We start from the raw sequence: 24,090 nt of genomic DNA, 5'->3' as shown, positions 1-24,090 counted from the left end.
TGGACAGATCAGCTAATTAAAACCACAACTCAAGCTACAGAACTAACAGAATTAGCCAGGTGTCTCTTTCTTGTTCAGACAGGTACGATTCTGTCAGCTCTTTCCTTGAATAGTCCATGAAAAAAAAGCTATGATGGCATCAGAGTGACCTTTAAAACCTAAATATAGAAACACCCTTTGTTAATTGTTTCACTTGGTAGTAAAAATATGTTTCTTAAAATAACTTCCCTGTCCCGATGTTCTCTTTAGTACGGAGGAAGTTGCTCTCAGCTCGCAGCAGTGACTGCCATCTTTGCCCCAACACAGACTCACTTGCCCCAGGATGTTTGGATAAGATGACATTTGAAACTCCTAAAGGATCAAAGTGAAGTTTTTTTTCATCCTTGAACATTACAAGCCACAATAACTGATTTAGAAAAAGAAAAAAAAGATACAGATGCTCCTCATATTACTGGTACACATGAAAAAAAATTGGCATGCCTACACAAAAAATAGGTACCTGAGCATGAAATGGGAATGATGTTAATAATTGTGGCGCATATAAACAGAGTACTAATTAAATAGGAAGGTAATAGAAAATGATTTAATCACAGAAATCTGAAGATTCACTTAAACACATCAGAGAAAAATCATTAATATTCCACCAATTTAAATGTGTTCTCAATCAGTGTGTACAGTGAAGCGCTAAAAGCTCCTCGTCTCCTTTTTGGAAACACACACTGAAGGTCTCAGCATGCCTATCAGAATTACAAAAAGGTTCTGCTGCCCCCAACCTTTTCGTTTGAGCATAGCAGCGAGTCTCATGCAATGACTGGCTGCCAGTGCAGCACGGCTGTACTGCGACCAGATTGTATAGTCAAAGCCAGATGGCAAGTCACACATCAAAAGGACAGCTGGTTACCAGAATCTGAAAAGGCATCTTTATAGCTCCAAACCTAATTAGTTCCAACTAAACAAATCACACCGAGATATTACAACCCATGCCAATGATTCATCATAAAAGGTGACATACACATAACATAATTATGCTTTGAATGTTTACATGTGCAAGCTGCAACATTTCAAAATGGCCAATCAGGCTCCATCCATCAGCGGTCACGGCCTCCATTGATCTACATTACAGCAAATGAGAGCAGGCCCTTCAGCTGCAGATGAGGATGTCATTTTAAACATGTGCGTAATAAATAACTACACTGATCAGGTCAGGGGGTCGGATTCATGCGTCTTCCAGGGAACGCTGTCTGCCGTCAAGCTGCTGGCTGATCTTTGAGGCTTTGGTTGCCGCCTGCCGGATTGAGCTCTCCTTCTGCTGAACCTGTGAATCACAACCAGACACATGAACACAAATAATAATAAATTAAACTGCCGACAGAGCGCCACCTAGGGGCCGATCTATAAAATCTTCAAGGGTTATCCTCAGGAGGGCATTGACAATAAGTATATATATTCTTTTAATAACTTTTTGTCATGAGGGTCCATAGATGCTGTGTGCAAAGTTTGGTGCAAAACGATGAAATTGCCTAGGAGGAGTTCGAAAAAGCAGGTTTGTGACATTTCGCGAATTTGCGAATTTGGCACGAATTATATCACGAATTATATCACGAGATTCAGCACAACTCAGTGAACGCGTGGATATAAGGTTTTTGAATGTGCGATGAAGTATGTGGGAGTTATAAGCCAAAACGCACTTTCCTTTATTATAGCGCCACCTAGTGGTGGAACTTCAGGATAACAATAGATTATAAAATTTTTCGCCATGTGTGACTTATATTCAAAGTTTCATGAGTTTTGGGGTATGTTCAGGCAGTGAAAAATGCAATCATTAGGGCACGAGAATAATAAATAATCATTCGAAATACAATAGGGACCTCGCAGGTCGTTGCCTGCTCGGGCCCTAATAACTTCAGTGTAGAAGTACCACTTTGTATTACACTTACCCCTTTCATTATTCTCCTGCGAAGTTCCCCCTGTGAAAGCGGTCGTTCTTCCTCATCAGTGACAGGAGAATCTTCTGCATCATACTCCACACTGAGGAGTTCAAACAACACAGACACAACACATCAACCTCCAGTGTTATAGAGATATACACTACTGGTCAAAAGTTTTAGAACACACCAACTTTTCCAGAATTTAATTGAAAATGATGCAGTTTAATGTCTCAGTGTACTCTGAAATTAATGCACATTTGCAACATTTAAAATTCTTTATTGAGCATGATAGTGTTTTGAAAGTAAAAAAAAGATTCAAAATCAAATTTTATGTTGGACTAAAGGACAAAAAAAAGACACAAAATGACCCAAAAAAAGACACAAAATGACAAAAAAGACACCAAAATGACAAAAAATAGACACAAAAAGACACAAAATGACTTACAAAGACATGAAAAGAATTAAAAAATTGACTAAATAAAAATAGCCCAAGACTCCATAGAGTTAAGTTGTTAACCCACTTCTTGTTCCCTGAAAAAAAGCCTACTTGTATAATTCCGAAATGTACATTATTTTTCAGTTTTGGTTAACCTTACCTTTTTTATTTACCTCTGGCAGTTCACCACTTACCTTCGTACCCTTTCAAGCTGTTCATTTGACTTAAACTGCTTGAATTTCAATAAAAAAATTGAAAAATTGGGGTGTTCTAAAACTTTTGACCGGTAGTGTATATCGGTTGACAGATGTTACCGGCAGATATTGGCCCATCAAAGTGTTTTTTTACACAATATATAATGCAGAAAATGGCTACAAATAGTGTCGGCTATTTTCTGAAATTGAACAGTAAATATAGAATTGGCTGGTAATGTAATACTTTGTTTGTATAATGTGTAATAATGTTAAATATTTGCAGAGTGGTGAGAAATCAGTCCACAATCCACACAAAAAAGGTCGACTTTCATTCCAGCTCAAAAATTACTAAAATTACGGCCACCATATCTGTCATCGATGAATTTCCCTCTTCTAAAATCAGTATCATTGTGCACATATGCATGGAAAGGTTTACTAAATATAAATAAGAGTATTAAAATAAACAGATGAAAGGCAGACCTGTTGATTGGGGGTTGGATGCTGATATTCCGCTGAAGCAGTTCTGGATTTTGACCTAAAAGAAATTTGGCCAGGTCTTTTGGATTGTAGTCTTTTTCCAGATCCTGTAAGACAGAGGTGTCAAACTCAAATACACAATGGGCCAAAATGTAAAACTTGAATAAAATCGCGGGCCAACATTGAACAAATAAACCTTTTAATATATACCAAACATGTTTTGCTGTAACATTAAATATGGAACCAGCAACGCTTATAAACATTCAATATATAACTAAATAGTGCAGACATGCAAAATCAAATTTCGAATAAAAAACACATCAATGTCATTAATTTATTAAATAAAAAATAAATAAAAATCGTATGCCTCTTTTCTATTTGCATCCTTCTGATTTAAGTATCAAAATAAACTTTTTCAACAGGTTAATAAATTCTGCCTTTTTTTTCGCCATTTTTGGGAAGGGGTAGCTGGGAGACAGCTCTAGCTTGGTTGCTATGACGACTGTCACAGAGGAGCGTTTCTGGGTCCTGTCCTGATTGACGCGCCAAAACAACAGCAGGGCATTGTGGGATTTGTAGTATTAGCTGTAAATGCGCCGTATAATACCGGCGGGTCAGCTTTTATAGTACAATAATAAGATAATAATTTGGTATTGCCTTGCGGGCCAAATAAAATTACACTGCGGGCCAAATTTGGCGCGCGGGCCAGCGTTTGACACCCCTGCTGTAAGAGTTTCAGATACAGAGGTACTTCATATTAGTGTGAAGGAATACAACAGAAATGTATGTTTGAAAAGGTAGGACAGGTTACTTTAGAGTTGATGAAAGCTTGTATGGTGAGCAGCTGGTTGGTCTTCTGCTCCACCAGACCCAGGTAGGACATGATGTTGTTCTCACTGATGCCTGACGAGGAGCCCAGTGTGTCCTCGATCACTGAGCGGTCACACTCCATCTTAGAGAAAATGCTGTTCACTCCTGTGAGACGGGAGAAAGCAGAGTCAGGGCTACCTGGAGTTTTCTGTGTTTTCTTGTGTGCAATCAATATTCAGCATAGATAGATAGATAGATAGATAGATAGATAGATAGATAGATAGATATATAGATAGATGGATAGATGGATGGATAGATAGATGGATAGATAGATAGATAGATAGATAGATAGATAGATAGATAGATAGATAGATAGATAGATCGATGGATAGATAGATGGATAGATAGATAGATAGATAGATAGATAGATAGATAGATAGATAGATAGATAGATAGATAGATAGATAGATAGATAGATAGATTGATAGATAGATAGATAGATAGATAGATAGATAGATAGATAGATAGATAGATAGATAGATAGATAGATAGATGGATAGATAGATGGATAGATAGATAGATAGATAGATAGATAGATAGATAGATAGATAGATAGATAGATAGATAGATATACTTTATTTATCCCAAGCTGGGAAATTACAGTGTAGCAGCAGCATTACACACAGAGACAATGACAACACAATTAAATAAAAATAACAACCTAGGCATACTTCAAGCAATAAAATATAAAAATACAATAAAATACAATAAAAAATAAAGTGTCTAAAGAAGGAGTATGAATTAAGGAGTAGAATAGAATTCCAGTGCAGAATAAATATGAATATATAGTATAAAAATGTTGGTGCTATGAAACAAATAAGGTGCATTGAATGCAGCATGTTGAAGCTTTTTTTGTTGTTGCATGTTTGCCTATTAGGGCTGTTCTGAATACCATTTTAGATGCTCTGAAGCTTCAGTGTTAATTACCCACGAATATTCAAAGCCTCAAAGCTTTGAATCACTTCACCACAGTTTGCCAGCTGCAGATGGATTCCACCAGGAGCTGATCACGGCCTACAAAACCCTAATTACTTACTAATTGTTGAAGCATACACTACCGGTCAAAAGTTTTAGAACACCCCAATTTTTCCAGTTTTTTATTGAAATTCAAGCAGTTCAAGTCAAATGAACAGCTTGAAAGGGTACAAAGGTAAGTGGTGAACTGCCAGAGGTAAATAAAAAAAGGTAAGCTTAACCAAAACTGAAAAATAATTTACATTTCAGAATTATACAAGTAGGCCTTTTTCAGGGAACAAGAAATGGGTTAACAACTTAACTCTATGGAGTCTTGGGCTATTTTGTCCATTTTTGAATTCTTTTCATGTCTTTGTAAGTCATTTTGTGTCTTTTTGTGTCTTTTTTTGTCATTTTGTGTCTTTTTTTTGTCATTTTGTGTCTTTTTTAGTCCTTTAGTCCAACATAAAATGTGATTTTGAATCTTTTTTTTACTTTCAAAACACTATCATGCTCAATAAAGAATTTCAAATGTTGCAAATGTACACTGAGACATTAAACTGCATCATTTTCAATTCAATTCTGGAAAAGTTGGTGTGTTCTAAAACTTTTGACCAGTAGTGTATATACTGGGGAAAAAATAACAAATTAAAAAACGCATGAAGCATTTGAGTAGTGATATGGTCAAAGTTGTGATGCATAAATTTCCTAATAATTCCATCGGACATTTCCTGAAAAAAAAAAAAAAATCTAAGGTAAAATAGGTTTTTCTTGAATTAACTGCTCTAAAAAAAATCCTACGATTGTTAATTTACTATTGGACATTCTTCTTCATACGAGTTGGACTGTATGCTTATAAATTAAATAAAAACAAAATGATAGACCTGTAAAATAAACTGCTGCCAAACCTGTTTTGATCTCGTCCAGGATTTTGCTCATGACGCCGGCTTGGTTTTCAAACTCTTCAGCCTGAAACTCGGTTTCCTTTTGTTGCTCATCGATGTCTCTCAGCAGAGAGCGGTGATCCTGCTCCTGCTGCACGCCTGCTACTCCAAACTGCTCGATCTCTGCCTGCGTCTGCAGATTTACATGGACATTTAAATCGATTATTGCTTTGAACCAACAGAATGTTTCCACACCAAGGTTATAATAGTTTTGGATTTTTCATCAGTTTTAGTTTTAATTTCGTTGTGAATTTTTGTTTTCAAATTCAGTTAGTTTTAATTAGTTTTTAGAGTGAGTTTGCTAGTTTTGGTTTATTTTTTATTTTTTGAAAATGCCTAGTTTTAGTTTAGTTTTTATTAGTTTTAGTGTTAGTTTTAGTTTTTTTGTAATGGACTATATGTTGGGTGCGAGATTCAAATAGATCATAATAAATTTTGCCTTTATTTCCTTTGGTTTATTAATTTCAGCCCCAATAAGGTTTTTAACTCTTACAGTTCCAGGTGTTTTGAATTTTGGTTCTAGTGTAAACATCCCAGTCTCAGTAAACATATTCACCATGTGTTGCATGTTCCAATAGAAACACTGAATTATGAATGAAAAAAGTTGACAAAAACGAAAACTAAGGACATTTTCACTTTAATTTTAGCTAGTTTTGTAACCACGCAATACAGTTTCAGTTAGTTATAGTTTTTTAAAAAACTCTAGTTTTTATTTTTATTTCAGTTAACGAAAATGTTTTTTCAATTCTAGTTTTCGTTATTTCGTTAACTATAATAACCTTGTTCCACACTGAAAACTACATGCTTGCTTTCACTTGTTCTAACTGCTGTCAAAATGATCTCTTTAGCTTTCATTTCATTTACTAAAACTTACTAGAGTTTTGTCTATGAGCTCTGGCTTTTAAAGTTTTTAATAGTGACTGCTCATAATGTTTGTAAACAAGGAATTAAGTGTATTCTACTGTTGCACTGAATAGGAGTTCAAGCATTATTGTAAACGTAAAAATGGAAGAAATCAAAGAAGAGTAAATAATAATAATAATAATAATAATAATAACAATTATAATAAAACATACTCACCTGGCTGATCTGATCCCTCAGTGCCTCTGCCTCGTTGTTTTGCTCATTTACAAAGTTGAAGAGTGCAAAGTTCCGGTCTTCAACTACACAGCGAAAACAGAAGCGATATTCATCTTAATCTTCAAAACTGAGATTTCATTAAATAATTTAGTTCCTTTAAAAGTAACTAATCGTTAAACTTCCTTTAAAAGTAACTAAATTCAAACACATGCTATAAATACACCAATGTCTGTAACTCAATAATAAATACACAACATACAGTACAGGCCAAAAGTTTGGACACACCTTCTCATTCAATGCGTTTCCTTTATTTTCATGACTATTTACATTGTAGATTCATCAAAACTATTAATGAACACATGTGGAATTATGTACTTAACAAAAAAGTGTGAAATAACTGAAAACATGTCTTATATTCTAGTAAGCAAAGGGTGGTTACTTTGAGGAATCTAAAATACAAGACATGTTTTCAGTTATTTCACACTTTTTTGTTAAGTACATAATTCCATATGTGTTCATTCATAGTTTTGATGCCTTCAGTGAGAATCTACAATGTAAATAGTCATGAAAATAAAGAAAACGCATTGAATGAGAAGGTGTGTCCAAACTTTTGGCCTGTACTGTATATCCTTGTAGCATAGATCCTGTCTAATTAACTTGAGTAATCAGATTAGTTCAAAAGCCAAAAAGACTGTTAGAAGCATTCTTTGTGGATGGATGAGTCTGGAACAGTCAGGTTGTATTAGTAAGCCTCACCCTGGATGAATCTGGTGACCAGCAGGTCCAGGTTATCCTCCCCCGTCACAGTCTGGATCCTTTCGAAGACCTCCTCTAGAGCGTCCAGTGACTCCTCCCCTGAGTCCATCCTCCTCTGCTCCTTCACTTCTGACACTGTGAATAACAATCACATCAGTATCATCAATATCATCACTGTTATCATCTATAACTGCTATAATTTATGTCAGCACTGGTGTTTTTCTTACTCACCAATTCCTTCTTTACACAAGCTTAAATCAACAATCTGAATCTAAGTCTTCTGCATCAATTTACATATTTTTTCTCCTTTTGTATCAGTGCTGCTACTTGTGGCAGAAACAAGTTAACAAACACTGTGAAAAGGATCTTTTATCTCTATTACAGCGTGCAAGGACTCACTGGCAGGACTCACTGTGCTGATTTTTTTCGTCTTGTTGTTTCCAAGCCAACAGAAATGTTAACAGAGTTTTCTTTATATCATATTTTTTTATTAATTTAATCTGTAATAATACAACATTTACTCTGGCTTCTGTCTGATTGTTTGTGCTGTAAAATCCTAAATAAATCGGTAGGCAATGTGTTAATTGTATACATGTTAATAATGTATACAGTTGTTGTTGCAGCATGAAGGCTCTGACTCTATGTCCACTTCTTTTATACAGTCTATGAAATGTTTATGAGGTGGGACACACAGGTAGAAGACAGGTGGGACACTCAGTTGCAACACCAGGCAGACAAGTAGGACAGACAGGACAGACATGTGAGATGGACAGGTGCGACAGGCAGGTAGAAGAAAAAGGGTCGGACACTGGAGTTGGACACTCACTTAGAAGAGACAGGTGGGACATTTAGTTGGGACAGACAAATGGGACAATCAGTTGGGACACACAAGGCAGACAAGTGGGTTAGACAGGACAGACATATGACACAGACAAGTGCCACAGGCAGGCAGGTAGAAGAGACAGGTTGGACATTCAAGTGGGTCAGAGAGGACAGACATGTGAGACAGTCAGGTGGGACACTCAGTTGGAACACAAGGCAGACAAATGGGACAGACAGGACAGACATGTGAAACGGACAGGTGCGACAGGCAGGTAGGAGAGACAGGTGGGACTCTGGAGTGGGACACTCACTTAGAAGAGATAGGTGGGATTCTTAGTTGGGACAGACAGGACAGACAACTGGGACACTCACATAGAAGAGGCAAGTGGGACACTTCGTTAGGACAGACAAAGCAAACAAAGTGGTCAGAGAGGACAGACATATGAGACAGACAGGTGCCACAGGCAGGCAGGTAGAAGAGACAGGTGGGACACTCAAGTGGGTAAGACAGGACAGACATGTGAGACAGACAGGTGGGACAGACAGGCAGGAGAGACAGGACAGCCTACCTCTCCAGGTCAGAGCTGCACAGTCTGTTAAGCACTTTAAAACATTATTAAAAACCTATTTATTCTCCTTGGCCTTCAGTCCCAGCTAGGCAAGAATCCTTGGCTTTCTTTTTACTTTTTTACCCTTTTATTTGTCTTTTTTTATCTCTAACTCTGTTTTGGATTGAGTTTTTATTACTATTTTATTGTTTTACTGTTTTAAGTATTTTATTGTTTCATTGTTTTTATTTATACCTATTTGTGTATGATTTATTCTTTTTTAATAACTGTACAGCACTTTGGTCAACTGAGGTTGTTTTTAAATGTGCTCTATAAATAAACTTTGACTTGACTTGACAGACATGTGAGACAGACAGGTGGGACAGACAGGCAGGAGAGACAGGACAGACACGTGAGACAGACAGGTGTTATTGTGCAGCCCACATACAACAGAATCCTCAAACAACATTCTCAGTGTGGCTACAGAAGGCTTTCCATCATCTCATATCATTTTATCAGGTCCTTCTATTTGTGCCACATGTGGACCAGATGGGGTTTTTCTCTCTAGCTTGTGCTCATAGGACAAAATGTGTCCTCAGATATTGTTCAGTAAATTGTCCCTCTGAACTGAATTCCACAAGGACAATTTACTGAACAATATCTGAGGACAAATTTTTAAGCACAGCCCATGTAAAAAGTCTATTTTGTTTTATTTTATTTATTGATTCTATTTTTATTTTCTATGTTTTCCGTGTATGTATATATATATTTTATATATATATTTTTGAGTTTCTTATTTTGCACCAATGGGAGTTGCACTCCAATTTCGTTGTATACAATGACAATAAAGGCTATTCTATTCTATTCTATTCTATTCTATTCTATTCTATTCTATTCAAATGGTAGGAGAGTGTGTCCGCACACTCATAAAGCACAAGCTGATAATTGGTGAGATTCCCCAATAAATAAATATTGAACAATGGTCTGTGTCTTACGCTGTCTGTGTCCCATCTCATGGCCGTCATCTTGCCCGCTCCTCTCGCTGCACTTGGTGGTCATAAACTCTTTGAGGCTGCACTCATGTGCGATAACTCTCTCCAGTTCCTTCATCTCAGCGTTGTACTGGGCCAGATCCTTCACTGCCTTCTCCCTCATCATGATCATCTTGGACTGAGCCTCCAACCTGCAGGTTTATAAGTAAGATATTCAACAACCAAGGCCATGAGGAGTTTTTTTTTATACAAATCTTTAAACGACAAACTGACCTGGCGTCGTAAGCAGCAGTGGACAGGTTGACAATTTCCCCGATCTTCTTGCGGACATCAGTCAGTTCCTACCAGAACAAGTGCAGAAATCTTTGAAAACCTGTTTTATAAATCTTGTCTCTGAGTCCTTTATGGTGTGACCTCTGACCTTTTCCAGCCTGTTGTGTAGTTGCTGGAAACGGACACGCTCTATATGAAGAGTCTGCATCTCCTCTCTCAGGTGGCTGTTTTTGGTCAGCTGCTCATTGAAGCGAGTCAAGGCCTAAACACACGCAAAATTTCAAATAAAACCAAAGAATTAAAACATTTGTGTGGATGTGCATTTCTGAAAATGGATCAAGAACAACAATATAACTTCTACTGAGAATATTTGGAGATCTGTCCTTTTTTTAGGTACTTTATGGTAACAAAACTCACCCTGTCCAGTTTGTATTCCAAAGTACGTATAGCCTTCTGAGTCCTCCGTACCTCAGAATTTTGCTTATCACCAGTACTGACCTCCCCTTTTCTCAGATCAGAAAGCTTTAACTCCATGTTTGCAATCTGCCCACATTAAAGACACATGACATCAGCTGTGACCACAAATATCAGTATAAATGACATGTATAGTATCGTATAGAGTGAAAATGTACTTCACCTCTGGATAATAAATGAAGTTGGATACCGTGATTCTACAAATCAGCTTTTTATAAGATCACACAAATTAAAATTTAAGGACATTGTATATTCAAAAACATTAGAAATTATGTTTTGAGTGGTAAACATGTCAATTCCTGTTTGTATTAAAAAAATGTTTAAATTAAGGCAGGGGATTTATAACTTAAGGGGGTTGCTAATGATTGAAACTCACAAAGTCAGAACTAATCTCAAATACAGATGTGTGTCAGTTTTGGGTGTAAAATTATGGAATGGACTAAATGATGAAATAAATATGTGTAATTCTATGTTAGTTTTCAAGAAGACTTTAAAGTCTAAAATTATCAAAGTTTGCAAAGAAATTTGATTGAATTTGATATTTCAGTTTAAGGTATCATGTGTTTTGTAACAATGTGAATTACTCAGTTAATGTAATGTATATAATGTAATGTACAGTACAGGCCAAAAGTTTGGACACACACCTTCTCATTCAATGCGTTTTCTTTATTTTCATGACTATTTACATTGTAGATTCTCACTGAAGGCATCAAAACTATGAATGAACACATATGGAATTATGTACTTAACAAAAAAAGTGTGAAATAACTGAAAACATGTCTTGTATTGTCTATTCCTCAAAGTAACCACCCTTTGCGTACTAGAATATAAGACATGTTTTCAGTTATTTCACACTTTTTTGTTAAGTACATAATTCCACATGTGTTCATTAATAGTTTTGATGAATTTACAATGTAAATAGTCATGAAAATAAAGGAAACGCATTGAATGAGAAGGTGTGTCCAAACTTTTGGCCTGTAATGTATATGCATGTAGATGGTACAGGAGAGGCAAAAATAAGCCTTTAGTGGGGCTTCAGCCTGTTCCTTTTTCGGTTGCTGTCTGATGGATTCTTTTGTAAAAACATGATTTTATTTTGTTGTCTTTGTTTTTTGTAACCGAAATAAAGCATTATTTCATTCATTCATTCACCTCTCTCTCCAGCTCTTTCTGACGCTGCCTCTCCTTCCCCATGTCCTCCTCCAGCGTGTCCCTGTGCTCCAGCAGAGCACGGAGACTCTGGGTGTCCTCGCTGTCCCGCTGCTGGCGTGACGAGCTCTTACAGGCTCCGAGGTTTCGATGCAGCTCCTCCTGCTCCTTCAGCAGCTTCTCTATCTCCTGCCTTCAACCACATCACAAAAAAAACAATCAGGTTTATAAAAACACCCAACACATACACTGTTGACAGTGTGATGTAGGTGTTATTCACTGTTGTTTGCGGATCTGCTCTCGGGCCTGAATGTTGTAGGCCTGTCGATCTCCTTCCATGATCCTGAACTGTCTCTGCAGTCTGGCCATCTCTGACTCTGTGTAAGAAAATATCATATGCACATTATAACTATTTTAAATTATTTAAATCAACTGGCAAAATAACATAACTTAGAGAGCATCAACATCTACTAGTTGTAGAGTGTGTATATTTAAAAAGTTAAAAACCAGAACCAACACCAAATCACGATGCACCACGGTAACAGCTGTTAATTTATGGAACAAATTGGAGAAAGACTTGAAAACTTGCAATACCATTAACTTATTCAAACAATTATTTAAAAATAGGATGATTAATTTATATAAGTTAGAGTAATGAGTAATAAGCTTCTTTCTTTTCTCTCTTTTGTGAGTGTGCGATAAATAACAGATTGTACATTTCTAATTTTAAATTATTTTATTTTAATTTATTTATTTTTTAAAACTTTATTTAAATTTACTTGAGTTGTAACAGGGTAGGCGTAATAAGCTATGCTTCAGCCTTTTCGGTCCAAATGTCTATTATCAATTTTCTCTCTCTGTTTACATGTTGTTTACTTTGATCAATGTTTTTTTTCTGGTTTGTTTTGATGACATGTATTGACCGAAATAAACAGATACGAAACGAACACAACAAGCTTTACCTGTTCCATCAATATCCACCTCACTGCTGTCTGAGCGGGCACTGGTGGCCAATCTTCCTCGGAGCATGGTGACACTGGGCTTTACTGGACAAAAAATAAAAAGCAAAGTGTTTACAAGGAATATTGAAATTTTACTAGAGGGAATGTCAGTGTACTCTGACCATTAAGTTGAATCAAACTTTATAGTTTTTAAACTGGAATTGAAATCTGAATATGACGCTAAATATGTTAGAAATGCTTTCTTTCAGTGATTGAAATTGCATTTATTTTGCATGCATATCACATCATTAGTATAAGAGTAAAAAAAAGGCAAAGACCCCCCCCAAAAAATTTTTTTTATTGGTTTCGCAGTGGTAGTTTTTGAGAAAATGCTACATAGACATAATTGTCTTTTTATTTACTTGTAATGTACATTTGGATTTTTTTTGTTTTATTGTTTGATTATTGCATATTTTATCTAATAATCAGACAATGTTTTTATCTTGTGTTTTCATGTATTTATTTGTGTTTTAATTTTAAATTTTCATTATTTTTTTTCCCCAATGCCATACTGTGAAGGACTTTGAGCTGCATTTTAACACTTGTAACATTTTATTTTGACGGTGTCTACATAAGAGTGACATGAGTGTGTCATAAACATGACATGGGATGTGTCATGAACACTAATGTCACTTTGAAGTAACATTAATGCTCATGATACTTGTCATGTCATGTTTCTGACAGGCTTGTGTGACTCTTATGTAGACACCTTCAAAATAAAGTGTTACCATATCTTGCTTAAGTCACAAAGGCATGTTCAAAAAATTGCCTAAGTCATTTATTTCTCTTAAGTTACATAATTTACAGTGTTATTACTTTGCCAATAGCCATCCTTTGTTACACCATTTTGAGTGAAATGATCAATAAATGTCATATGTTACACTTTTGGTGAAATTAGTTAGTTGTGTTTCTTGCAAAACTTGAAAAAATTACTTTTTTATTTTATTTTTTTATTTAAACATATACAGCAGTAGTACAGTAACCGGAGTAGCAGGGTAAACATTACATTAATAAAATTTAAGAAACATCTCAATAATCCAAAAATAAAGATAAATACATAACTAAAAAATGAAAATAACAATAGTAGTGAAACAAATAATAAAATAAAATAAAAATAATAATAAAAAAAAAAAAAAAATATATATATATATATATATATATATATATATATATATATATATATATATATATATATATATATATAAGTAAAGATTGCCAGGGGTCACAAGCGAAGAAAAATTAAATTGAATACTTGAAACTTGAAAAAATTACGTAGGCGATTATTTTAACAGGGTGACGTTATCGAAAAGGTCATCAAATCTACCCACAATTAACGTTAGCCCATTACAGCTATAATAGCTCACTAAACCAAACAAATTAGCCTTGAAATAGTTACGTTAGCTTGTTTATAATTACATATGACAGGCATCGAAAAGGGTGTCTGCTAATTCGGGAAAAAATAAGATTTTGTCTCACCAGTTTAAGGTTTAAATAGTAAAACTCCAGTATCACCTTCCAGGACTCACAGCAGCCTGAGTTGTTAGCAACCGTTGCTAAGTGGCTTGAAACTCTGTGGTAATATTTACGGCCAGGTTGAGCGCTAAAGAGACACAGCCTGAAGCTGCTCATGTCTGTCAGGACGAAACTCCGTGGATAAAGGTGAGTACGGATATCTTGAACAAATAACGTTAGCTTGACTGTTAGGGGTCTTAAACTCAAATTACCTGGGGGCCGCTGGAGGCAGTATCAGCATAACCAAAAAAAAAAAAAGACACAAAATGACAAAAAAAAACTAAATTACTTTAAAAAGACACAAAATGACCCAAAAATACACAAAATTATTAAAAAACACACTGAATTATTAGAAAATGACCAAAAAAAAGACACAAAATGACCCCAAAAATACACAAAATTACTAAAAAAAACCCACATAAAATTATTAGAATAAGACACAAAATGACCAAAAAATACACAAAATTATCAAAAAAGACACTAAATTATTAGAAAAAGACACAAAATGACCCAAAAAATACACAAAATTACTAAAAAAAGACACAATTATTAGAATAAGACACAAAATTACCAAAAAAAAGACAAAATTATTTAAAAAAAGACACAAAATTACTAAAAAAAAGACACAAAATTACCAAAAACAGACACAAAATGACTGAAAAACACTACTTTTTTTTTAAAGACACAAAATTACATTACGTAACATTTCCACTTCTTCCGGTAACAACAACATGGCAGATAACATGACTTCTTGCTTCAAGCTAGCAGTAACGTTATTTATACAGTCTATGGTTACCACAGAGGATAAAATAAATTACTCTGTTACAAGCATAGACAAAAAGACTAAAGCTTGAGTAAAAGTAGCTACATAAGTACAATGTAAGCTAATACCTATGGCTATTACAAGCAAAATGTACTAATTTTAATTATTTTATATATCATTTATATTGCTTTATATATTGCTGGGTAACTTTCTTCCTGAAGATCAGTGAATTCTAACTGATATAATAATATCCCCATTTATGTAACGTCATGTATTATATTTTGTATAATTAAATAACTAGTAAATAAAGTTATCAAATGTATGTAGTGGAGAGAAAACCAAATAGCCTAGTGAAATAGAATCAAAATACCCAAGTAAAGTACAAGTACCTCAAACTTTAAGTGCATTTAGCTATAGTTAATTTCCAACACTGACTGAAAGAATCAAAAGTTCTCAGTGTACACAATATCCCCTTTCAGAGTGTGTGTTTTTTATTGTATGTTATGCACACAAGACACTCATTTCAATAAAGTTATGATGAAGGTAAAAAACAAACAAACCCAAAAAACAACATCAACACCCAGGACTTCATGGGCTCTCCTGTTAGTTTTCTTGCAACTATAACTTTATCATTCCTATATGATGATCATACACACTATATATGTATATCCCAGGATATAGTTATTTTGCACAACTCCAGTCTGAGTGGATCTAATTAGCAGCATAAGTGTAATCACATGTGAAGGTTTGTGGGGCCTCAAATATAACAATTCATCATATTTATTATGTTGGTTGTGTCATCGTTTGTAAAATCCGAATGAAATGAATGTAGTTAATTAAAAACATTTAATGAATTCCCTTTGAAATAGTACTTCAGTACCTCAAAATTGCACTTGAGCACAGTACTTAAATAACTGTGCTTAGCTGCTTTCCACTGCAGACTAATATTACATTGTAGAGAAAAATATGATGCCTACTTTTTAATCTATTATATTATCTAAATGGTGCATATTAACATTAGCTCCACATTGACCTGCCACATTAAAATGCTGTTTACATGTTAAGACTCTGGCTAGCTGATATGGAGAAAATACAATATCACAATGTTTTGTCCAAATATCTTTATATCAATGTAATAATATAAAGGTTGACTTTATGTGCTTTCATAAAATATTGACACCATGAGAATTTTAATTTAGAAAAAAAATCACAAGTACATCTTCATAATAGGTCAATTAACAGGTCAATAACAGGTCAACTTTTTATAGCTTAATGTACAACATGTTTCGTAGCCTATACTGTAGGCCTAAACTAGTTTTATTTTATGAAATCAACCAACACTCTTTTATTCATCTATATTTAACCAGGTAGTTATTGAGATCAAGATGTCCTTTCCTAAAGAGACCTGAGAACAAGAAACATTCACAAGAATACCATCAGCAAAACAGAAACAACACAAATAAAACTACAGAACTACACTTTCATTTCATGTAGTATAATGCATGCAAATTAACATTTTACAATGAAGGTTACAGGTACTTTTTATTCATTAAATAGCACTTTAGTTTACTTTGCTGAATCTGTCTGTGGCTGTGGTTCCTCCTGCGCTGCTGTTGGTGGGACGCCCTCGAGGAAGGTACAGAAGTGCTCTGCTTTATTGAGCTCAGGTTTTCTCAACAGTAAGTGGCATTTGGGGAAGTAGTAGGCTGCTACCAGTCCAAAGTTGCTTGTCAGGGTGAAAGACACATGGACAATAGACCTGTTCTTAGTAGTTAAGCCTATGTAGATCGGGATAAAGGTCACCCAAATCACACAGTAGATCAGTGTGGAAAAGGTGATGTCCCTGGCAAGGTTGTACTGATGAAGAGGCTTTGCTGCCATAAAGGTGCACATGAATGATACAAGGGCCAATGCGCCATTGAAACCTTGCATTACAGCAAAGCCAGTCAAGGGTGACACAGGACATGCCAAAAAGGCTCTCACAAAGTCGATTTTCATATTTGCCACGTCTTCAGACAGTGAGGGCCCTTCTTGAACAAACCAGCCACAGAGACCAGCCTCCAAAGCACAGCAGCCCAGCAGGAACAGCCAGCTCCCAGGACCTCTTAGTGTTTGCAGATGAGAGGCAGCCGTCTTTGGGAACTCTGTCACGTACAGTATCTGTTTAAAAAGAGGGGTTTGAAGCCTGATTACAATGTGAACTCTTTGTTTTGTGCTACAATTATGGCTGGGCGATATGGCCCTAAAAGAATATCACGATATTGCAGGCTATTTTTGCGATAACGATATTCTTTGCGATATTAGGAAATACTTTAAAAATTATAGAAAATATGATTTTTTTTTAGTCTGTATAAATAAATAAAAATCTAAAATGTAGTTTGAAGTGCAAATCTCAACAGCTGCCAAATACAAAACAATTTACTCTTGACTCTTGAGTATGAGCAAATAATAAAAATAACCATTTAAGGGTTCTGGGGGCAATATTTTAATGACATTTTGTAAAGGAGAATAAAGGTTCTTGTATGTTTTATTTAAGGCATCTTATTTTGACAGTCTTCTTATAAGTTCTGTGGTGGATTCTGTTAACACACTGTGCTCTTATTTTGAAAGCTGCATGTGTTTAGCAACAGGGAGTAAGTAGCTTTTTGTGATTAAAACAACTTTAACCACTACATCAAGAAGTAAGAACGTTGCCAATATCATGATATGCATTTTTTTAAACCATTAAAAAAATATACCGATATTATTGTGAATGACACGATATGGCACACCCCTAGCTACAATACAATAATGTGTTTTATTTTTTGTGTCGTTTCTCACCTGTAGTGAGATGGATGTGATAACAGAGAGGGCCACTGTTTGGAAAATGGAAGTGAGCGGCAGCTGAAGGCGACAGGACACATCCCCTGGCGTTCCCAGGAAGAGCAGCAGACTGAGGCAAGCTCCCATCAGGCTTAGCAGAGCCACAAAACTCAAGGGTCCCCCTGAAGCTGCTACCAATAGGGTCCCCCGGTGTTTCAGGAACACAACACCCACTGATACCTGACATACCAGGAGCACCACTACGGCCAGCGTCAGTTGCAGAGCTTCAGGCGTGTCCCAGGTCAGAGAGTCAAAGGTGGGTGAAGTGCAGTTTGTACTGCTGATTTCAGACCATTGACGATCAGGGCACTTAGTGCACTGGATATCCTCTGTGAGTCAGAAAGCACAACAAGAAATTTGGTTAAGCAAGCACTCCATTTATAAATAGATAAAAAATCAAAACAGGACTTTAAGTGTTGCACAGTTTGTTTGCATCAGCATTAAAAGAATACAGGTAGTTTTACTTGAAGGCAGTGAGTTAGATAATTATTAGTACCATTCTTATGTCTGTGCATTAAATCTGGAGATACAGCCAGCAGCTGGTTAGCTTAGCTTAACACTAAAGACTGGGGGCTCTGTCCGAATATCATAATATCTGCCTTCAACAACTCCAAAGCTCACTGTTAATTACTTAAACTGTACAACAACTAAAATGTGAAAATATCAAATTGTTTTTGAGGCAGATTTGGCTACTTTTGGGCAGAGTCAGACTAGCTGTTTCTTCCTGTTTCCATTTTTTATTTATCTGATGCACTAGATGGATTGTTTCCCATTTTCACACACTAGATGATGAGTGCAGCCTTATGATTACACTACAGACAGGTGTGTGTTATAAACTTTGTCATTTAGCGCTAGGTAAAGTTAATAAGCACATCTCTCAAAATATTGCACTATTGCTTTAAGCATCAACATTTTGGCAGATACCACATTACCGTCATTTTTCTGGTAAGTTCCTGGCAAACAGTCGATACAATCAAAACAGCAGGAATGAAAGCCTTTGACTCTGCGGACCTGGCCGTTCCCACATGCTGCTGAACAGGTGGACTTAGGAGGCTGCAAAAGTTATGGTTACAATTAAAGCATTTCAGGGAACTCAAACTGGACTATGATCAGGTGGAAACCAGAAATCTTTCAAAAAAATATATATTGATGAAATTACCTCTGGGCCTGGTGTGTGCCATTTGAAGAGGGTTGTATTGATGGACAGTGTACCGTTAAAGGTCCCGACAGGAGTGAATTCTAAATTATGTGAGTCAATCCAGTCCCACTCAATTATATCGTATCCTATGTTTGGGTTGCCATGACTGTCAAACTCTATTTGTGTGCCATGTATGGTTATAGAAGTATTCTTTAAAACCTTAAACAGCTGCAAAAAAAAAATGTTACTCATGAATTAATGTCAATGTTAAAAAATAATAATAAAAAAAAAAAAAAGAAAAGCAGAAATTACCTCCCAGGGATAGACTTTTGTTTCAGATCCCAGTATACAGGCAGTTTCATTGCACCCCAGCAGGGTGTGTAGTGCCTGTGCCACACTGTAGACGGCAGCATACACACTGAAAGCTGTGCGCTTGACTGCTTCATCTGTCACCAAGCTCATATTATCAGGTGACAGGTTCCAACATTGTGGGCAAGGATTGTCAGGGTCAATGATGGACTCTGATGCTGGCGGGGGCGTGTTCCCCCTCTCCTCCCTCAGTTTGGTGAAAAGCTCCAAAATGAAGGGAACGAGCTGATCCAGATTTTGTACCTTGTCAATAAATCCAATGATTGTGCCGACTGATTGGATATTGTGCAGAGAGGTCAGTAGATTATTGAGGGCCCAACTCGTGCTGGCAATCCACACAGCCGTTACATTATTCCTGATGACCTGGAGGGAATAATTAGATTGGCACTTAACTGGATATGAAGACTACATCTGTAGTGCATTATGAGCGCATTCATAGTGAATTATAATGCTCATTATAATCAATCATAATGCATTATGACTGCACTCATAAACACATATAAAGCTTCATGATGCACTATATCAACAGTTAAATAATAGTTAAATAATAAATATAGCTTATAATGACTTATAAATCCAAGTGTCTTATGAGTGCTCTTGACTGGTTATAAACTACAGGCTGACTGATGAGGCTTATAATACATTACAACTACTCATACCCCTCTATACACACACCTCAACAATCAATTGTTATAAGGACTCATAGGATGCCATAAGTATAAATAATGACTTATGATGCAGCATAGCTTCTTTTAAATGCATGAAAATGTGTTACACTTTACTTAACGCCAACAATGAAACATCATGATTAGCTATACTGCATTATAGATGCGTCTATATGAACCTCACTTTACTTAAAGCATACATTGATCATTTATTTATACTTATGGCATCCTATGAGTCCTTATAACAATTGATTGTTGAGGTGTGTGTATAGAGGGGTATGAGTAGTTGTAATGTATTATAAGCCTCATCAGTCAGCCTGTAGTTTATAACCAGTCAAGAGCACTCATAAGACACTTGGATTTATAAGTCATTATAAGCTATATTTATAACTGTTGATATAGTGCATCATGAAGCTTTATATGTGTTTATGAATGCAGTCATAATGCACTATAGATGTAGTCTTCATAGAAAGTGTTACCATCAATAACATGTAGTACTTGTTTAAAGTGTTTCACTGACCTCTTTAAAAAAGGCTTCAGCTGGCTCTGGAAGAGAAAACACCACCACGACTCCGACTTTGGTTGCTATGATATTTTGAATGATGGTCTCGATCGCAATTTTAGGGTCAGTGTAGACTGGAATCAGCCCCTGATAGGCCACGCAAACTGACATATTTTCTGCTATTTTAGAGAATTCCTGCACACCTCTTTGTCCGTACTCTTCTTCACTGCCAACCACTGCCACCCAGTTCCACTTAAACTCCTTCAGCAGATGTGCCATGACATTCACCTGCCATTTGTCACTGGGCACCGTACGGAAGAATGATGGGTAGAGAAGCTTGTTACTGAATTTGTCGCTGGTGGCACCATAGCTAACCTGAAGTGAGGAAAGTCATAATATACCACTTTTACCACACTGATTTTCTTCTCAATTATTCACACGTAAGACCTAATGCATGTTTACTGAGGTTAAAGGATAATTTGCACTACAAGTGGGAAGTCTCTAACTATATTGTGAAATGATCGATGAAAAAGATTAAAAATGGATAATAATGAACAAATTAAAATTTTTATATGATATAACTTGCTTGGAAACTGTTGAAGATTAGCAATATCTTATTTAAGAAAATGGGTAACACTTTACAATAACCATCATTTATAAATGGTAAACAGATAGTTTATTAATGTTTAATCATAATTTATGAACTGTATATAAACCATTTAGAATGGTAAATACATAATTTATTCATGTTTAAATAACTAAATCATATATAAATGACAAATAGATGGTATATTAATGTAAGTTTATAGTTACTTTACCATTAAGAAACCAAATATAATAATTAGTAGTTTATCAATAGTTTTAGTTGCACTCATTACAACATTTTTAACACCATATTAAGTATGTTAATGATTTTGAAATGATTCATATACCTTTAAGAAATTGGTTGAAAACAATTAAAGATTAAATATGTAGCACTTTATAAATGGTTAATAATTGGTTTATAAACCACCTATAAACATTACTTAGTTGGGTATTGTAAAGTGTTACCAGAAAATGTAAAATCAACTCTGGACATGAATGCATGTAGACATGTAATTAGAAATATTTATGACCAAACCTGTGGCATAAGAAAGAATCCCAGCAGTTTTCCAATGACTGACACCATTTCCGAGCTATAAGGACCAATCACAGCTGATATGCTGGGCTCATAGTCTGTGTAATTACACTCCACAGAGAGCGCTTTGTTGGATTTTGCAGTGAGGAAAGAGAGGGTAGGCTTCACGATGACGGCAGATTGTCTGCATGTGTCATAGATTTTGTAACCCAACTTGATGCCAGGGAGCAGAATTTGGTTTGCGTTGATTTCATCCACTGCATATTTCATTACTAGAGCGAGACCCAGCCCACGCTCATTTAAACTGTGGGACCACGGGCAGAAAGAAATAGAGAAAGGCCTTATTAGTCATAGAGAAACATACATGTCGGTGCAGAATCTCAAATAATAGGGTCATTATTTCCCCAAAAATGCAATTTTTCACCACCCACTTACCTTTCACAGCTGATGTTTTTAGGCTCAGTCCTCTGACTCAGGTTGCTGGAGAGCCGGTTGATGGGAAAGAGTCCTCCAAGCATGATGTCTCCAGACGAACTAAAGAGACTGGTAGAAATATTGTTGAACCATTCAGGTGTACTCACACTGCAGCTCAGCCTGAACACCGAGCACAAAACCAGCAGAGTGAAAGGTGCAGCCATGATGCAGATAAGCTGCAGACTGCAGCTCCAGTAATAAGAACAGCACGGATATGTGTCAGCACATCAGTTGTTGTATGCAAACTCGGCCTAAAGTGACGAAACAAAACTTGAGTTGGTACCTCCTCTTCCTGGCCACCTGAAGGTGTGATACAAAGTTACTGCAAATCATGTCAAGTGGTCCTTATAATTTTCACCCACATTTCCATTTGTGGTATGAATGGATATGACATATTTCACTAGTGTTATCAGAGAAATACTATAGCTAAAGCATTTATTGCCAGAGATGTGGAGTCGATTTATATGAAAAATATGAAGATTTTGAAAAGATTTGCAACTTGACTTGAACTTTAGCACAATAGACTTGTTACTACACTACTTATTGTATGTGTTATCATTTAGAAAAGTGTGCCATGACTGCTATTCAGTAACACTATTTTTTCCCCAGAAAGTTAACACTTTATTTCCCAGATCCACTTTATTTGAACCAGTCTGACAACATCCGATCAATTTTTGTGAGAGAACTATGAAAAACAAATAAATATACAGCTTTAGAGGCATTTATGATTTATGTAAATTTAAAAAAGTATTACTCTTTCTCCTTCAAAATGGTATTAATTTTGATGAGAAGCACATTATGACATGGGACTTGAGGCTTACTTGTGAGCTGTAAACCAATGACCTGTTTCTAGATCACTGAGCATTGATGAAACTTGTATCTTATTTAATGGCATCATTGATTGTGTTATTATAAGTTACTGCATGTAGAAACAAACAGCTCACTTTACACCTTGTGTTGTGTAGATCTGCTTGTGTTGCGCAATCTTCTTCTTCATCTTCCGGAGCATTTTCCTGACATTTGCTTGTGGTTTTCTTTTGCATGTCTATTTGCATGCAACACTGGATGTTTGACGCCTTTGAAAAAAAACAATTGACATATTTCCTCCCAGGATATTTGCCTATAAGCTTCGAAAACATATGCTCACCACAACATATTAAAAACCATAATACGTTTTTTGTTTTGCTGTTTCAGGACCAGGCCTCTCATAGAACTTCGAAAAACCACTTAGCTTATTTGTTTAAATGTTTTATTATCCTGTAAATCAATTTGAGCTACTATTTGTATAAAATACTTCTGTATAACTGGAAAGAGAATGGTAGCTTAGCTTGATTGCAGGCAGGGAAAAACCACAAACAGGCTGCCAGCCATGGACAGTGTAAAAGCCTCCTGTTTACCTGACACGCAGGTGTTTGTAGTGTGAGAGTAAACTTGATCATTTAGATAAAACAAATGTGGTATCAGGGAATCATGGAAACACTAGTTGGCAAATGAAAGTGACAGTGCTGAGAGCAGAACTACTATTCTGCCTTGTACTCAACTTTTCTATCTAGTTGCCTTCTGTTAAAATAAGATACAAATGTGAGACACCTTTCCTTATTGGGTTCTTCAGAAATATTACAGACTTCAAGTAATTCATGTTAAATGCAAAGTTCAAATTTCCCCATTGTGGGACTTATAAGAGAATCTAATCTTATAACTTTTTACATGTCAAGCCAATATTTACATATGCAAACTGCACTTTTATCTAGAATGTGAGCACACTTCCAAGACCAGAGTTATGCTTGTAA

At 35.8% G+C, this 24,090-nt stretch overlaps 2 protein-coding genes across 2 annotated transcripts; both read right to left on the bottom strand.

The window, feature by feature from the left end:
• Positions 1-1,216: 1,216 nt before the first annotated feature.
• Positions 1,217-12,931, bottom strand: odad1 (outer dynein arm docking complex subunit 1). The gene is made up of 14 exons (XM_059328869.1): positions 12,860-12,931; positions 12,178-12,274; positions 11,901-12,090; positions 10,692-10,817; positions 10,423-10,536; positions 10,275-10,342; positions 10,005-10,192; positions 7,640-7,774; positions 6,884-6,966; positions 5,768-5,936; positions 3,847-4,010; positions 3,039-3,142; positions 1,938-2,028; positions 1,217-1,315 (listed from the first exon to the last, which is right to left on the bottom strand). The coding sequence occupies exons 1-14, from the start codon at positions 12,924-12,926 to the stop codon at positions 1,217-1,219; spliced, it is 1,695 nt and encodes a 564-aa protein (XP_059184852.1). The 5' UTR covers positions 12,927-12,931.
• Positions 12,932-16,735: 3,804 nt separating this feature from the next.
• Positions 16,736-22,464, bottom strand: LOC131968818 (taste receptor type 1 member 3). Its single transcript, XM_059329856.1, has 8 exons — positions 22,262-22,464; positions 21,830-22,130; positions 20,728-21,084; positions 19,486-19,905; positions 19,195-19,401; positions 18,968-19,088; positions 17,994-18,364; positions 16,736-17,333 (listed from the first exon to the last, which is right to left on the bottom strand). The coding sequence occupies exons 1-8, from the start codon at positions 22,462-22,464 to the stop codon at positions 16,740-16,742; spliced, it is 2,574 nt and encodes an 857-aa protein (XP_059185839.1). The 3' UTR covers positions 16,736-16,739.
• Positions 22,465-24,090: the final 1,626 nt, after the last annotated feature.

This window comes from Centropristis striata, chromosome 3, assembly GCF_030273125.1.
Source record: "Centropristis striata isolate RG_2023a ecotype Rhode Island chromosome 3, C.striata_1.0, whole genome shotgun sequence".
Taxonomy (NCBI): Eukaryota; Metazoa; Chordata; class Actinopteri; order Perciformes; family Serranidae; genus Centropristis; species Centropristis striata.
This window is presented reverse-complemented; position numbering and strand designations above follow the sequence as displayed.